Here is a 17008-nt window from a genome sequence, read left to right as displayed (position 1 = left end):
GTTTGTTTTAGCAAAGTAATGACAAAAGGAGTATTTTAGGAAGGCCAGTCTCTGTAGTTTCATAAATAAATATAGAAAAATGACTTTTCTATAAATAAAAACCCAGAAAAAAAAAAAAAAAAGTTGGGTCCTAATCAGTGTGAGACTAATGTTCCTAAAAGCCCATAAACCAATTCAGTTAGCTGTAACACAGGCTTATGAAGACTTTTGTAACAAACTTTTATCAAGTCTAGTTAGAAAGCATAGCTTTTTAGTGTAGAAATCCCTCCAATTTATACTAGTTAGCTTTCTCACCTAAGAACAGAAAGTTCACATTGATAGTTCTCAATTTACGAGCAAGTGAACCGGCAAGCTAGATATTTCATATGCAGAATGTCCTCCGTTTCATAAACAGTAGTAAGGTTTTGCTACTCACCAATAAAAACTGGTATGGTCCAAGATACAGATAAAATACTGTGAATATGCAATAATAACAAAAGTGGCATGGCCTTTTTCCATTAATTATTGTAAAATATATTTGAAAATATTAAACACTTAGAAATACCCACTACCCTGAACCCATGACATATGTGATGTGGTCTCCTTTGGGACAACCTCATTCGCTAAAACCCTGAAATGACAAAAATCTCAGAGGGGGCAAAGAGAAATAATGGTGAAACAAAAATCCCAAGGGGACAGGTAAAATGTGGCTGAGGAAACGTACAGAAGTATTTTTTGGTTTAAAAAAAAGGGGGGGTCTTGTAATAGCCTTTACTCATTAAAAATATTTATTTTCAATAGAAGCACATTTGCAAGGTTCAAAAATCAAGAACTGTAAAAAGGTTTACAGAGAAAACTTCCCCTCCATTTCATACACCACCACCCTGTAAGTAATCTCTGTAATGACTTTTGGAGGATCCTTCAAGATTTCTTTTTTTTTAAATTACAGTGTGTGGTACCTATTAGTTGCTCTCCAGTATTTATTCTTTCCTTCTTCCACAATAATAACCCCCCTGAATTTTTTAATTTGCTGAACTTTAGATAAACATAGCCACCCCCTCAATGAAAGGCATTTCTTAGCCCTCCACTTTAGCTGCAGGAGTCCCTGGGTGGTGTAAATGGTTAAGCTCGGCTGCTAAACTAAAGGTTGGCAGTTTGAGTTGACCCAGAAATGTATCAGAAGAAAGGTCTGGCAACCTACTTCTGAAAAATCAGCCACTGAAAACCCTATGGAGCACAGTTGTAGTCTGATACATATGGGGTCAGCATGAGTCGGAATCAGCTTGATGGCAACTAGTGGTTTTAGCTAGAAGATGGTACGTGATCTCGGCGTGTCTTTAAAGAAAGAGAACATATCTCATGTTTCTTCTTTACAGTGAGAAAGATCTTCATTTGAATCCTAGATCCACCAATAACTAGCTGTGAACCTCAGTTTCATTCTGTTCTTTCATGTCCTGTTCTGTTTGGGGCATAGATGTGGTTGTAAGCCATCTCGGATCATGCAGATGATGGCAATATCCTAAGGATGGCAGACCAGGATAGAAGTAACCTGGGCCTCTGTGTGACCTGTGGGCAGACACTCCACTCAAGCCCTAACTGTCTACCTTTGAACTATAATGTAGGAGAGAAAAAAAGTTCATATTTATTTATATTCGTTTTCTATTGATACGCAACAAATTACCACACACATGGTGGCTTTAAAAATGCCCATTTAAGCTCATAGTTCTATAGTTCAGAAGTCGACACATGGTATGACGGGGTTCTCTGCTCATAGTCTCACAAAGCAAAAAGCAAGTTGTGAGCTGGGGTGTATTTTCATCTGGAGGTGGAGATCCTCTTTTGAACTCACATAGTTGTGGCAGAAGTTAGGTTCCTACAGCTGTATAACTGAGATCCCTATTTCCTTGCTGGCTGTTAGCCAGGAGTCACTGTCAGTTCCTAGAGGCTACCTACACTCCTTGCCTTGTGGACCCCTCTGTCTTCAAAGCCAGCAAGGAAATCTTCCTCCCATGCTTCTAATCTCTGACCTCTACAAGAGTCCAGTCCCCTTAAGGGCTTACTTGTCTTAGGTCAGGCTCACTCCAGACAATCACTCCTTCTTAAAGCCATTGGTGTCATATAATATAACCCAATCACAAGAGTAAAATTCATCATACTCATGTTATTAGTTTCCATTGAGCTGGCTCCAACTCATGGCAACACCGTTACAACAAAATGATTGTTGCCTCGTCCTGTGTCATCTTCATGATTGTTGATATGTTCAAGTCCACTGTTGCGGTCGCTGTGTATTCTAAGTGCCTTTTAGCCTAGGGGGCTCACCTTTCAGCACTGTATCAGGCAATATTCTGTTGTGATCTGTAGGTTTTTCACTGACTAATTTTCAGACACCAATCAACAGGTCTTTCATCCTAGTCTTAGTCTGGAAGCACTACTACTGAAACCTTTCCAACATGGGGGACCCTGCTGGTATTTGTAATACCAGTGGCACAGCTTCCAGCATTATAGCAACACACAAACCACCACAGTACAACAAACTGACAGCAAGTGGAGGGTCGCAGTCCCGGGAATTATACAGGGTGTGTGTAACACGGGGCAGTGATCTTGGGGGCCATCTTAGAATTCTACCTATCACATGATTTAGGCCCAGTTTCAGGTCTCTGCTACATACTTTTGAACCTAAATCTTAATACACCGGAAAAAAGGCTGAGAAGCTGTTGCCAGTGAGATATGAGAAAAACCAAGAGAATATGTAAACCATAGAAGGGATATCAAAAGAAGTGTTTCAAGAAGGAGGGATTAATAGACTGTCAAATGGTGCTAAAAAGGTCAAGTAAGATAAGACTGAGAATTGACCACCATTTCAGTAACAGAGAGGTCATCGGTGACTCTGACAAGAGTGCGACAAAAAATGAAAGATTATTTTCACTCCCTACAAGTAACAGTACTATATGGTCACCATGGTTACTACTGTTATGAATTATTAATTTTTATGGCATAAAAATTAAAGGCCTAAATAATTATTTTTCCATGGTACAGGAATTCTGGAGTCAAGCCAAGTTGTAAAAAGCTGAGTAAAATCCAATACGGCCCAAACACAATTTCTCTGGCCTCACTTTCCATCCCACTTCATGGTGAAATGGGATTTTAAAAGAATTATTTCATGGAAAAACATGGGTAGCAGAAAAAAATAAGAGGTTATTTATATTTTCCACATAACCATCTACTAAGATAGTTTATTCGATTAACAAATACTTACTGAGTGCATGCTTAGTGCCAGGAATACATTTCACTGTAACTGCACATATCTTGAGTTAGCATAAAAGGTAAAAAATGCCAAGATGTTTAAAGTAATTTGCAATTATCAGTAAATATGACTATTGGACTAACCTTAACCTAAACAAACAAATAACGATGCTAACTTCAATAAAGGCTTTCAGGAAATTTGATTCTAGTAACAATCTGATCATAGCAATCTAGGGAGAAGCAAATGTCCGAGAAATTCACGACACCACAATTTTTCTTCTACAGAAAACACAGAATATTTCTAAATTTCTATCCATTAACTAGAACATAACTTTTAAACAAAAACAATAGACCATGAGAGTGGTACTTTAATTTTAAAAACCAGCCAACTCCCCATAAAAACACGCTGCCATCTCCTTTTATTTAGACACATGTATTTTATAATTGTTTAGTATTATTGTATATTCAGAAGGCAGCTCTTATAAACAGTCATTGCTCTATACATGTAGTTCTTAGGAGGTCACGGTGAGTCAAAATCAACTCGATGGCAACTAACAATAAGAGCTATTAATTTATAAACCACTTAAAAGATCCTCCCTAGTTCTTCTTTTAACTTTTGACTCTCCTAATTACTTAAAACATCCAAATTCATTTTTCTCTCCTGGCTTTAAAATTAATCTTTCTATTATTTTTTCCATTCTAAGTCAATCTGCTTTTCTGTTCTCTTCATTTCCCAGCTCTTGTCTACTTTAATAAGCAGGTTGCTTTATAAAAAGGAAGACAGGGCTGCTTGAAGGAGACAGAATGGCACCAAAAATAAATATTTCCCATTCATATTTCTGCCTACTTAATAAAATACTATTTTCGGAGGCCAAATCAGTAGAAGGTTTAGATCCAGATATGTCCATACACTAGGTTGGTTCACTAACCAATATAGCAAGTCCGAATGCAAGAGGTTTATAAACTTTTACTGATAAGTTAACACAAGCGATTTCACCCATTTATATTTCTGGGCCTTAATTTCCTTTTACCATCACTTGTTGAAAAAAAATTCTTAATCAAGACTGATGTAACTTATTTTAACCACTCACTAGACTGGTTTAGAATTTCTACTTCCAAGAGAATAACTTTAATAGTGATATTTTATTCACTAGAAATTGATGACACAATTCAATTTGCCTGTATTTTCCTTGTTAACATAGATGTTGCAATTTTCTCTTAACAAAGTCATGTAACATGGCAGTCTCTCGAAAAGTAACATTTAATCTTTTTTTAGGTGCAACCTGGAACCATTTCACCATGTACTCAGGATGAGTCATTCACTTAATCTGAAATGAGCTGAATTCACGAATTGATCATTTTCACAAACAGGATTCATTAATGTTTCAAAACTAGTATTTTGAAACACTCTAATGGAACTGATGTTTTCACCTTAAAAGCGGAAACACCTGTAAAGGGAAAAAGAATTTATACAATAATTTGATTTCCACCAGCATGAAGAAGTGTCACGTACACTTCAGAGCATTTTCTAAGGGCAGTTAAGACTTTGTAAGTAATGTATAAAAGACGTAATTTGTCTATGGTTTAGTTTGCTAAATTATGAAAAAATAATGCCTACTTATATACACGATTCCCTAGCTTCTACTATAAGGGTTTTCCTTTATTATTAGTACAGTGACTGCCAGGGAAAAGGTTTCCAACTTAATGACCTCACGGCCATAAGGATCCTACTTTGCTCTCAGCTTCTCTGATGTGATTTTCCTCCCTGCAGAATTCCTCTTTCTCCTTGTTATGTGTTAACTCCACTTCTATTCCTACTCTGACTTTTTCCATAGCTCCAGAACCAGTCCACGATGGGATAAAAACTAGTGATGGCAAAGGAGAAGAAAAAGGAAAGGATGAACTCCAGTAACTGTTATTCTTTTCTCTGTCTTGCTTGGAGTGAGGGCACACTGATCTTTACAAAAGACTTCAACTCCAGTCCCTCACTTCCTTCTATTCCTTCCACCTATACCCATCTTGTAATTTTGGAGAAACAAAAACATAAACAAAGAAGGGAGAGCCTTTTTCACTTTGTCTGGTTCCCCTTACAGTTTCCTGTGTTTTTAAAAACTCTACCCAGTAATTTTCAAATAAAGAAGTCTCCATCCTTATAATCTGTCATGTAGAGAAAGGAGACTCCCCCCACCCCCCCTTTTTTAAAAAATTTTTTATTGTGCTTTAAGTGAAAGTTTACAAATCAGGTCTGGCTCTCACACAAAAACTTATACACACCTTGCTACATACTCCCAATCGCTCTCCCCCTAATGAGACAGCCCGTTTCCTCCCTCCACTCTCTCTTTTCGTGTCCGTTACACCAGCTTCTAACCCCCTCTACCCTCTCATCTCCCCTCCAGGCAGGAGATGCCAACATAGTCTCAAATGTCCAACTGATCCAAGAAGCTCACTCCTCACCAGCATCCCTATCCAACCCATTGTCCAGTCCAATCCCTATCTGAAGAGTTGGCTTTGGGAGTGGTTCCCATCCTGGGCAAACAGAAGGTCTGGGGGCCATGAACACCGGGGTCCTTCTAGTCTTAGTCAGACCATCAAGTCTGGTCTTCTTATGAGAATCTGGGGTCTGCATCCCACTGCTCTCCTGCTCCCTCAGGGGTTCTCTGTTGTGTTAAGGAGGCTCCCTTTTTACTGAAGCAGGGAAATGTGTCCCTGCCTAAAAAAATCTTCACATGGCAGTTCACACTATTAGGATACAGTTAGTACTACAGGTACATTATAAATTAGGTAGGCCTTTTTGGTCCTGACTAAAAGGGTAACTACCATATGTAAAACTTAATGGATTTTGAGATTACAGTTAAAAATTAACTTTTGAAATGTAAGCTATTTATAACGTAGAATCTGGTCATCCAACAGTGATGAACAGTTTTGTATTTTACGTCACACTAAAACAATAATGAATATAGTATCTTCATTTGCAGATGTGTTTGAAAAGATCAATGCTGTATTAGCTTAAACATTCCCATCATAGACAATGTTTATTGAAAACAATTTTAAGAGGTGTATCAATAAAGCTAAGATGTGTGTTCTATTAGAAACATACAGTTTAAGAGGTAACCACTATAAAAAACCTGTTTTCTTTTAAGCTCATAATATGTGGGCCTTTCCTATTTGTAAGTTACCTTAATTGTAGCACAAATGATTTAATTTAATTTAAAGAAATTTCTAACTCTGACATATGTAAAGTTTAGATGGCAGGCAACAGTTTTAATTACTGACCTAATTACTCCTCTGGAAAGAGTTAAAAAAAAAAAAAAAAACAACCAAACCTAGCGCCGTCGAGTCGATTCCGACTCATAGCGACCCTAGAGGACAGAGTAGAACTGCCCCACAGAGTTTCCAAGGAGCGCCTGGTAGATTTGAACCGCTGACCTTTCTGTTAGCAGCTGTAGCACTTAACCACTACGCCACCACGGTTTCCTGTAAAGAGTTAGGGCTATTTTTTCTCTGAATAAGTAGGTTAGACAGTGCCAGTAAAATTGGCGGTGGTACCATAAGTTCTGGTTTGCTTAGAACAGTCTTGGTTTACATCACGGTCTTGCAGTAGTTGTTAGGGGTCCCTTTCACTCTTAGAAGTATCCCAGTTTGGATGATAAAGTATAGGGTTACCCAACCTCTGATGCTCTTTTTAAATTGAAGCAACAACTATTACAGCAGTTAGGTGCTCACTAGTAGATGCCCAAGAACTGAAGGGGATAAAAAATAATTGTATGAAATGGTATCTGCCCTCAAAGTGCTTAGAACTTAGCTGGAAAGACTAAGTATTTCAAGTTAAACAGTACACCATTAAAAAAAAAAAAAAAATTCATTCATTTACATTTAATGTGATTACTTATAAAGAAGGATTTACTTCTGCCATTCAGGTGTCTTCTGTATATCTTACGTGTTTTTTGTTCTCAATTCCTTCATTACTGCTTTTTTATTTAGTTGTTTTTTTGTAATGTACCGTTTTGATTCTCTTCTTCTTTCCTTTTCTGTATATTTTTTAGTTATTTAGCTACTCCAAAGTGGTTACCTTAGGAATTACCATAAACATCTTCAACTGATGACAATCTAATTAGAATAGTATCACCTTAGTTTCAACAGTGGAGCCCTGATGGACCAGTGGTTAAAGTCTTGGCTGCTAACCAAAAAGTTCAAATTCACTGGCCACTCCTTGGAAATCCTATGGGGCAGCTCTACTCTGTCCTATAAGGTCGTTATGAGTTGGAATCCACTTGACGGCAACTGGTTTGGTTTTTTTGGTTTTAGTTTCAGCAGTGCATAAATACATCTATACGTCTCCTCCTCCTCCTTTATAGTGTTATCACAGATTAAATCTTTATAGACTATATGCCTGTTAACATAGATTTACAATTACTGCTTTTATGCATTTACCTTTCAAATCATATAGGAAAAATAGAGAATTTACAAACCCCCAAAATACAAAGTACTGGCCTTCATATTTATCTACGTAGTCATCTTTGTAGCTGTGATGCTAGAAGCTATGCCACCAGTATTTCAAATACCAGCAGGATCACCCATGGTGGACAGGTTTCAGCTGAGCTTCCAGACTAAGATAGAAAAGAAGAAGGACCTGGAAATCTACTTCTAAAAAAAAAAACAAAAACACTGGTCAGTAAAAACCTATGGATAGCAGCAGAACACTGTCTGATACAGTGCCAGAAGATGCGCCTCTCAGGTTGGAAGGCACTCAAAAGATGGCTGAGGAAGAGCTGCATTCAACCTTAATGACGTGGATGGAGTCAAGCTTTCGGGACCCTCATTTGCTGATGAGGCATGACTCAAAATGAGAAGAAACAGCAACAAGCATCCATTATTAATCGTAATGTGGAATGTATAAAGTATGTCCAAAAATTTGAAGCCATCAAAAATGAAATGGAATGCATAAAGATTGATATCCTAGGCACTGGTGTGTGCTGAAATGACTGGTATTGGCCATTTCGAATTGGACAGTCATGTGGTCTACTATGGCAGGGATGACAAACTGAAGAGGAATGGGGGTGTATTCATCATCAAAAAGAACATTTCAAGATATATCCTGAAGTTCAATGCTTTCAGGGACAGGATAATATCCATACGCCTACAAGGAAGATCAATTAATATAATTACTATTCAAATTTATGTACCAACCACTCATGCCAAAGATGAAGAAGCTGAAGATTTTTACCAACTTCTGCAGTCTGAAATTGATAAAACATGCAACCAAGATGCACTGATAATACTGGTTGGTGACTGGAGTGCGAAAGTTGGAAACAAAGAAGAAGGATCAGTAGTTCATCAAATTTTGGAGGCCATTATTTCTTCAAATTTTTTTTTTGTCCCTTTCTTGCTATCTTTTACTCCTGGGACTCCTATATTGTGTATTTTGGTGTGTTTGATGGTGTCCCACAGGTTCCCCTCAGGTTCTGTTCATTTTTCTTCATTCTTTTTTCTTTTTGCTCCTCAGACTGGCTAATCTCAATTGTCTTATCTTCAAGCTTGCTGATCTTTTATTCTGCCTATTCAAAATCTGCCAATGAATCCTTCTAATGACTTTTTTATTTCGTTTCAGCTGTAGTACTTTACAGCTCCAAAATTTGATTCCTTTTTATTATTTCTGTCTCTTTACTGATATTCTCATTTTGTTCAGACATCATTTTCTTGATTTCCTTTAGCCCTTTGTTCATGGTTTCCTTTAGTTCACCGAATATATTTAATAATGTTGTTGACTAATAATTCCAATGTCTGAGATTCCTCAGGGATTGTTTCCGTCAAATTTTTCTTTTCCTGTGAATGAATGGGCCATACATTCTTGTTTCTTCGTATAAATTTTTATATAATTTTTTTTCTTTTTTAAAGAACTGGAGAGTCTGAGTATTATATTGTGATAACTCTGGAAATCTAATTCTCCCACCCCTCAGGAATTGCTGATTTTTACTTTTTGAGGGCTGATGCTATTCATTTGTGACTTTTCCAAACTATTTTGCCAAGTGTAAATTCCTTATTATGTGTTCTCTCTTGGTTGCATGTTTGATCAATTTCAGACTGCAGAAGTTGGTAAAAATCTTCGGCTTCTTCATCTTTGGCATGAGTGGTTGGTACATAAATTTGAATAGTAATTATATTAATTGATCTTCCTTGTAGGCGTATGGATATTATCCTATCCCTGAAAGTACTGAACTTCAGGGTATATCTTGAAATGTTCTTTTTGCAGACAAAATGACCTGACAAAGATTTCCTTAAATGTCTGGTTCCCTCCTCCCTTTAACTACCCACCCCCCGCCCCCAAAATAGTACTGTCTCTTTAATTCCTCAACATATGCTGCCCCAGAGCCATTTTGGCCCACGGCAGGCGGGTAGGGTTGAAAGAACATCCAGCTTCTGTGCTGGCCCCTCAATAGTCAAAAGCAGTGATCAGCAATCAAAACACACAACCCCATTTTTGAGGACAAGGTCCTAATTGTATATGCTGGCGCCAGGAACATGGGCTGCCATTCATACAGCTGCCTGCCTCAAACGCATATGAAACTGCAAAAACCAAAACCAAACCCACTGCTGTTGAGTTGATTCCAGCTCATAGCGACCCTACAGAACAGAACAGAACTTCCCCATAGAGTTTCCAAGGAGCGCCTGGCAGATTCGAACTGCTGACTTCCTGGTTAGGAGCTGTAGCACTTAACCACTACACCACCAGGGTTTATGAAACTGCAAGGGGTCCTGAATAGCCTAAACAATCTAGAAAAAGAATAAAGTAGGATTCATACTTCCTAACTTCAAAACTTCCTGCAAAGCTATAGTAATCAAGACAGAACAGCACTGGGATAAAGACAGACATACAGACCAACGGAATAGAACAGAGAACCCAGAAATACACGCTCACATATATGGTCAGTTGGGTTTCAGCAACAGTGCCAAGATTATTCAATGGGAAAGGGACAGTGTTTTCAAAGAACGACGGTAGGAAACTGGATATCCACAGGTAAAAGAATAAAGTCGGACTCTTTATACAAAAATTAACTCATAATGGATCAAAGACCTAATGTAAGAGATAAAATTATAAAATGTTTAGGAGAAAACACAGGCGAGAATCTTCATGACCTTCGATTAGGCAATGATACCTAAGTATGATACCAAATGCACAAGCAATAAAAGAAAAAAACTGATATATTAGACTTCATTAAAATTAAAAACTTATATACATATCAAAGACATTATCAAGAGGGTGAAAAGACAACCCATGGGTTGAGAGAAAATATCTGATTACTAATAAGGGTCTAGTATTTACATTATACAAAGAACTCCTATAACTCAAGAGTCCCTGAGTTGAAAGGTTGGCAGTCTGAACTCACCCAGAGGCACCTTGGAAGACGGGCCTGCCAACCTGCCTGCAAAAGGTCACAGCCTTGAAAGCCATACGGAGCAGTTCCACTCTGCACACATGGGGTCACCATGAGTCAGAAAAGACACTGAGGCAACTAACAACAACAACATTCAAGAAGAAGAAAACAACTCAACTGAAAAATGCGCAAAGGGTTTGAACAGACATTTCTCTTTGAATAGAAATACAAAGAACTAATAAGCACGTAAAAGATGCTTAAGGACTTTAACCAGGTCACATCCATTAGGAAGGCTTTTACAAAAAACAAAACAAAACAGAAAATAACAAGTGTTGCCAAGAATGTGGAGACATTGGAACCCTTGTACATTGCTGGTGGGAATTAAATGGTGCAGCCACTGTGGAAAGCAGTTTAGCAATTCCTCAAAACAGGTGAACATAGAATTACAGTATAATCCTCCAGCAATTCCACTTATAGGTATATAGTTGGGCTTGAACCAGTTCAAAGCCCTGCAGAGAATCTGCATATCTAGCAAGTTCCCTGTTGAGAATTTGCATTTCTAACAAGTTCCCAGGAAGTTATACATACGAATCAGCTGGGGACCTTGTTAAAATGTAGATTTTGATTTAGTATATCTGGGGCAGAAATGCAAATTCAGCAGGGGTTCAAATTGGTTTCGAAGCCCTGGTATATAACCAAAATAACTCAAAACAGGGACTCAATCAGACACTTCTATGTGAATCTTCATAGCAGCTAAAGGTGGGAACAACCCAAGTGTCCAACAGGTGAATGAACAAACAAAATGTGGTATGTACATAGAGTGGAATGTTGTTTGGCCATAAGAATGGAATAAAATTCTGATACATGCTACAGCACCAGTGAAACTTGAAAATATTAAGTGAGGTAAACCAGACACCAAAGGACAAATACTGCATAATTCCACTTATACGAAGCTATCTATAATAGGCAAATTCATAGAGGCATAAAGTAAAATAGAGGTTACCAGGGGCTGGGGGCGAAGGGTAATGGGGAATTGCTGCTTAATGGGTACACAATTTCTGTTTAGGAGGATGAAAACATTCTGGAAATAAGTAGTGGTGATTGTTACAAAACATTGTGAATAAATATACTTAATTCCACTGACTGTACACTTCAAAATAGTTAAAATGGTAATTTTTATGTTATACATATATTTTATTACAATTTTTAAGAACCGCACAAAAATAATTAGAAAAGATATTACAAGACAATACATAGTTAACATAGTTATATGCTACAACAGTGGCTTAATAATTGGTGTTACAGGGTTTCAGGAGACTGGGATTACTTTCTATCAACAATAACACCATAGCACCCGCTAGTACCATTTACTGAGTGCCAGGTCTGGCTGAGAGTGCATTACACGCATATTAATTAATCCTCACAATTATCCTTTGAGGTGTATTATTACCGATGGGCATGGGAATTTCAGTGGTGAGAAATGTGCTTATAGAGGTTAAGTAACATGCCCAAGATCATACAGCTAGTAAGTGCAGAACTGGGTTGTAAACCCAGGTTATCTCTAACTCCAAAGTCACGTAGGGCAGTGGTTCTCAACTAGGAGTGATTTTGCCCCCACTCCTCACCCCTCCAGGGCAGTTGGCAATATCTTGGAGACAATTTTGCTTGTCAAAACCACCTGAGGTGTAGAACAGAACTGAATTTTTTTTTTTTTTTAAAGTCCAGACTTACTGGACTAGCTGAGATTAGAAGACTCCCTGAGACGACTACCCTGAGAATACTCTTTAAACCTGAATGAAACCTATTCCCTAAGGTCATCTTTTAGCAAAATAACAGACTGGCACACAAAATAAAGGATGTCACCCATGAGAATGGCGCTCTATTAAAAAACCATCTATATAAGACCAAAAGGCCAACAATTAACTTTAAAGCAATGATGAGAAGATACGGGTGCAGGGCAACTGAAGTAAAGGAAAGGGAACAACCAGGATGAAATTAGAATGTTGATACACTATGAAAAATTTAACTAATGTCACTGAACAATTTGTGTAGAAATCCTCAAATGGGAATCTAATTCGCTGTGTAAACTTTCACTGAAAGCATAATAAAATATTATTAAAAAACAAACTAAAAAAAAAAAAAAAACAAACCACATAAGGGGGCAGAGCTAGTGGGTGGAGCCAGAAATTCTGTTAAACACCCTACTTTTCACAAGGCAGCCCCTACGACAAAGAATTATCAGGCCCAAAAGGTGAATAATGCTGAGGGGATGCTCACTAAAGACTTTACAAAAAACCTTTTAAAGGTAAAACATGAGCTCAGTCTTGAAACACTGGAAGAATCTCGATAGGCTGGAGGTGGTGGTGATAGAGGTGAATTCTAGATAAGGAGAATGGTGCCAGGGAAAGAAAACACAAGACAGGTTCAAGAAACAGTGAATAAGCCAACTTAGCAATATTGAAGGGGGGCAACATTGAAGGAAGGGCAGATTAACCAGTTAGCAAGGTACACACACACAGGCTTACATTAAATAATGTATGTAGGGGCTTACTTGTGCTTACTTACTGATCTGTAGTGCACAATTTCACATAGGTTTCACTATATTCTTGATGTGGTGAAAAACAAGTGAAATTGTATTGGTTAGCAGTCTGGATAATATTTTTTTGAATTTTCTCCAGATACATTTTTGGTGCATTAAAGAACTAACTGTAATCAATTAAATTGTCTAAAAACTAGAAGAAAATAGAAACTAGTATTCATCAAATCTGTAAACCAATGCTGTACACTAGAAATATAACATAAGCCATATAAGTAATTTAAAACTTCGTAGCCACATTAAAAAAGTAAAAACGGGTTAAACTGATTCTAATTATGTAAGCCTGTGCTTACCTTGCTTATTGGGTAATCCATCCCTGATTGAAGGAGAAGTGGGAAGCAAGACTAGAAAGATGAACTGATCTCTTTAGAAGACTAAGAAACATGAACTGGATTCAACAAAGATTTCTAAGCAGGGGAGTAACATGAACAATATAATGTTATAGCAAGATTAATCAAGAAACCAAAGCAAAGAAACTAATTAGGACACCACTGCAATAGTTCAGTCATAAGGAATTCAGTTTATGCTCTGGCGTATGATGGTAGTAAGACATAAATTTTTGTCTCAAATGATAATAAATTATCATTCTTACCTGTAATGCACTGAAACTGTCCATCTTCTCTTCTTATTGTAAATGCTTCCCCTGGGTTAACTTGTACCAGAATAACCTTAAAATGAGAAGAATTAATCAAAACAACAATAGAGCATATCACTATATCAAAATATTAAATGTTGATAGAAAATAAACATGAATTATTTGACTTTATGACACTAGTGAGAAAAAAAGGCAATGCATATCTATGAGTTTCCTAAAAAAGTATTATTTATTTTTCTGGAGGTCAGGTTTAAGATAAAAGTAAGAAGAATAAAAAAAGACAGTGGTAAGTTTTTGGGAAAGTCAACAAATTTCACTTTGAAACAAAGATGGAGTAAAACTATAGCATATTTAGAGCATTTGTGCTTAGTTCATCAGTTTCTAAGTACTGTGGTTTTCTAACCATAAACTCATAGATAGGGCATAAGTTGTACATATCTGAGTTAATATACCATCTCAAGGTATATTTTGACAATGTGTTAAATTAATCTCATCATTTTAAGTGGTTTTTATAAATTATAAAAGAGTACAAAATAAAAAAGAATGTAGAACACCTTGTTAATTTTTATATTCGGTATGTGTTGAAATAATATTTTGGATATACTGGGTGAGATAAAATACATAATTAGAATCAGTTTAACCCGTTTTACTTTTTTAATGTGGCTACGAAGTTTTAAATTACTTATATGGCTTATGTTATATTTCTAGTGTACAGCATTGGCTTAGAGATTTGATGAATACTAGTTTCTATTTTCTTCTAGTTTTTAGACAATTTAATTGATTACAGTTAGTTCTTTAATGCACCAAAAATGTATCTGGAGAAAATTCAAAAAAATATTATCCAGACTGCTAACCAATACAATTTGCAAAACTGGAGATATCTCCTTTAGCACACGATATATTCTTCTGGCCTATCTCATCCATACCACTAGAATGCTGGCAAAAGCAGCTTTGGAAATATGTTTTAATCATTGTAACTTTAAAAACATGTTTTCCGATAATGTACCTAATTACTATGGTCCTTTTTCAAACATTTCTTTGAGATTGACTAATAATGGGCTCTGGTAGTGCAACAGTTAAGTGCTCACTGCTAAGGTTGGCAAGTTCAAATCCACCCAGCCGCTCTGCGAGAGAATGCCCTGGCGATCTGCTTCTGTAAAGGTTACAGCCAAGAAAACCCTAGGGAGCAATCCTATCCTATAGGGCTGCTCTGAGTCAGAATCAACTTGATGGCATCCAACAACTAAAAAATGCACACCCGCTGCCATCGAGTCGATTTCAACAGAGTAGAACTGCCCCATAGGGTTTCCAAAGAATGGCTGGTGGATTTGAATTGCCTACCTATTGATAGCTTGCAGCTCAGCTCTTAACCACTGTGCCACCAGGGCTCCATAATAGGAGAAGCAGAGTGGTATGGATGGGAGCACAAAGGACTAAGTTAGTCTGTTACCTGAGTACCTATGTCTGCATGTGTAACGGCTTTTTAGAGAATGTAAAATTTAAGCTGAGTCCTGAGTCCTGAGTAGGAACTATCCAGGCAAGATGAGTGAAAAAGTCTCTTAGGTGCACAGAAAAGTAAGCGCAAAATTCCACAAATGGAAATGTCATGAACAGTCTGTTGTGTTCAATGAACCAACAGTTCAGTACGGTTGCAGCATGGGGGTAGAGATAAAGGGGAACAAAGGAGAAAGGTGAGAAATGTGGATGGAGGGGCATACGGAGGCCAGGTTTTGAAGCATCTTGTGAGCCATTTTAAGGGCAATAAAGAGTTACAATAAGCAAGGTAGTACCACAGACGACTTATCCTGGTTGCAGCATAGCAACTACATGCAGGAAGGTCTGTCAGGAGTCTACGGCAGTCATCTAAGTAGGTTTCTTTTAAAGCATTAATTTCTACTTTCCTTTGTCTTCCACAGGCTTACCATGTTGTTTTTCTAACTTTTTCAGTTGAATACTCAATTTATTCATTTCATTCTTTCTTTAGTAATATATGCTTAGACTATGAATTTTTCTTGACTTTAGCCATATACAGTATTTTCACTATTATTTTCTAGGTATTCTGCTTATTTGTTCTTCCTCTCCTCTGTGAACTTAGAATTATTTTAAAGAGAACTTACAATTTGGAAAGTGGGCCGGAGGATTTTCATTTAGGTTTCACTGCTATCACTTTTTCGGATCCCAGCAAATCCAAGGTTCTTAAAAGAAATTCTTTAATATATATATATATATACTGCTTTAGGTGAAAGTTTATAGCTTAAGTTAGTTTCTCATACAAACATTTATACACACATTGTTATGTGACCCTAGTTGCTCTCCCATAATGTGACCGCACACTCCCCCTTTCCACCCTGGAATTCCCATGTCCACTCAACCAGCTCCTACCCCTTTCTGCCTTCCCATCTCACCTCCAGATAGGAGCTGCCCATTTATTCTAAAGTATCTACTTGAACTAAGAACCACACTCTTACAGTTCAGTCTAATCTTTGAAGAGTTGGATTCAGGAATGGTTTTAGTTCTGGGTTAACAGATAGTCCAGGGGCCTTGTTTTCTGGGGTTCCTCTAGTCTCAATCAGACCATTAAGTCTGGTCTTTTTACTAGAAATTGAATCCTGCACTCCACTTTTCTCCTGCTCCATCAGGGACTCTCTGTTGTGTTCCCAGTCATTTTTTTTTTTTTTTAACCTATCCTTGTTTTCTCAACTTCTTTTCTAACTAGCGTTAGAACTTGATAGTGATGGTGAATTACTGAAGGGTGTTACCTGAGGCTAGAATAGGGTTAAAGCACATGGGGGTCACAGATGGGTTTCAAAGAGTTTGAGAGCCACCCAAGCTGTGTATGAAACTCTGTGTGGATACTACAGTTTTCCTGGGAAAGGGTCACCGTTTTCATTAGATTCTTAATGGGGTGTAGGGTTCGACGGCATGGCGTTTTTCAGGGGTAGAGTTCAAAGTAGATAAAGAACTATTAGGACAGGAGGAATCGAGTGGAAATAATTGAATAATTAAAGCAATGAAGTGAATTATGACTGAACTACCTAAGTATCTTTGTTTTAGCTCCACCATACCACATTGCATATAAAGACTTAAAAACCTGTAACATTCTGCATAACTACATAATGTGGAGATTATCACGACAGAATGCCAAACTAACAGGCAATCTGCTCTGAGAAAAGGATAGAGGGAAACTAGAGAAAGAATTAGGAACTGTAAAAGATACTACTC

The 17008-nt window shown here is 37.4% G+C and overlaps 1 protein-coding gene across 7 annotated transcripts in view; it reads right to left on the bottom strand.

Moving 5' to 3' along the window:
* FNDC3A (fibronectin type III domain containing 3A) overlaps positions 1–17008 on the bottom strand; it is a 232976-nt gene that overhangs the window by 116752 nt on the left and 99216 nt on the right. For 5 of the 7 annotated variants that reach the window (XM_003412622.4, XM_010592624.3, XM_064270144.1 and 2 more), the window contains one exon: positions 13784–13859. The exons of 1 other annotated variant lie outside the window; for it this stretch is intronic. In XM_003412622.4, coding sequence (XP_003412670.3) covers positions 13784–13859 — 76 coding nt within the window. Of the gene's footprint in view, positions 1–13783; positions 13860–15903; positions 15949–17008 lie in introns of those variants that run through there. One more of the 7 variants, XM_023551325.2, reaches the window with a different exon arrangement.

The sequence above is a fragment of the Loxodonta africana genome, chromosome 17 (assembly GCF_030014295.1).
Source record: "Loxodonta africana isolate mLoxAfr1 chromosome 17, mLoxAfr1.hap2, whole genome shotgun sequence".
Classification (NCBI taxonomy): domain Eukaryota; kingdom Metazoa; phylum Chordata; class Mammalia; order Proboscidea; family Elephantidae; genus Loxodonta; species Loxodonta africana.
The sequence above is the reverse complement of the archived record's forward strand: the minus strand, read 5'-3'. Positions and strand labels throughout refer to the sequence as shown.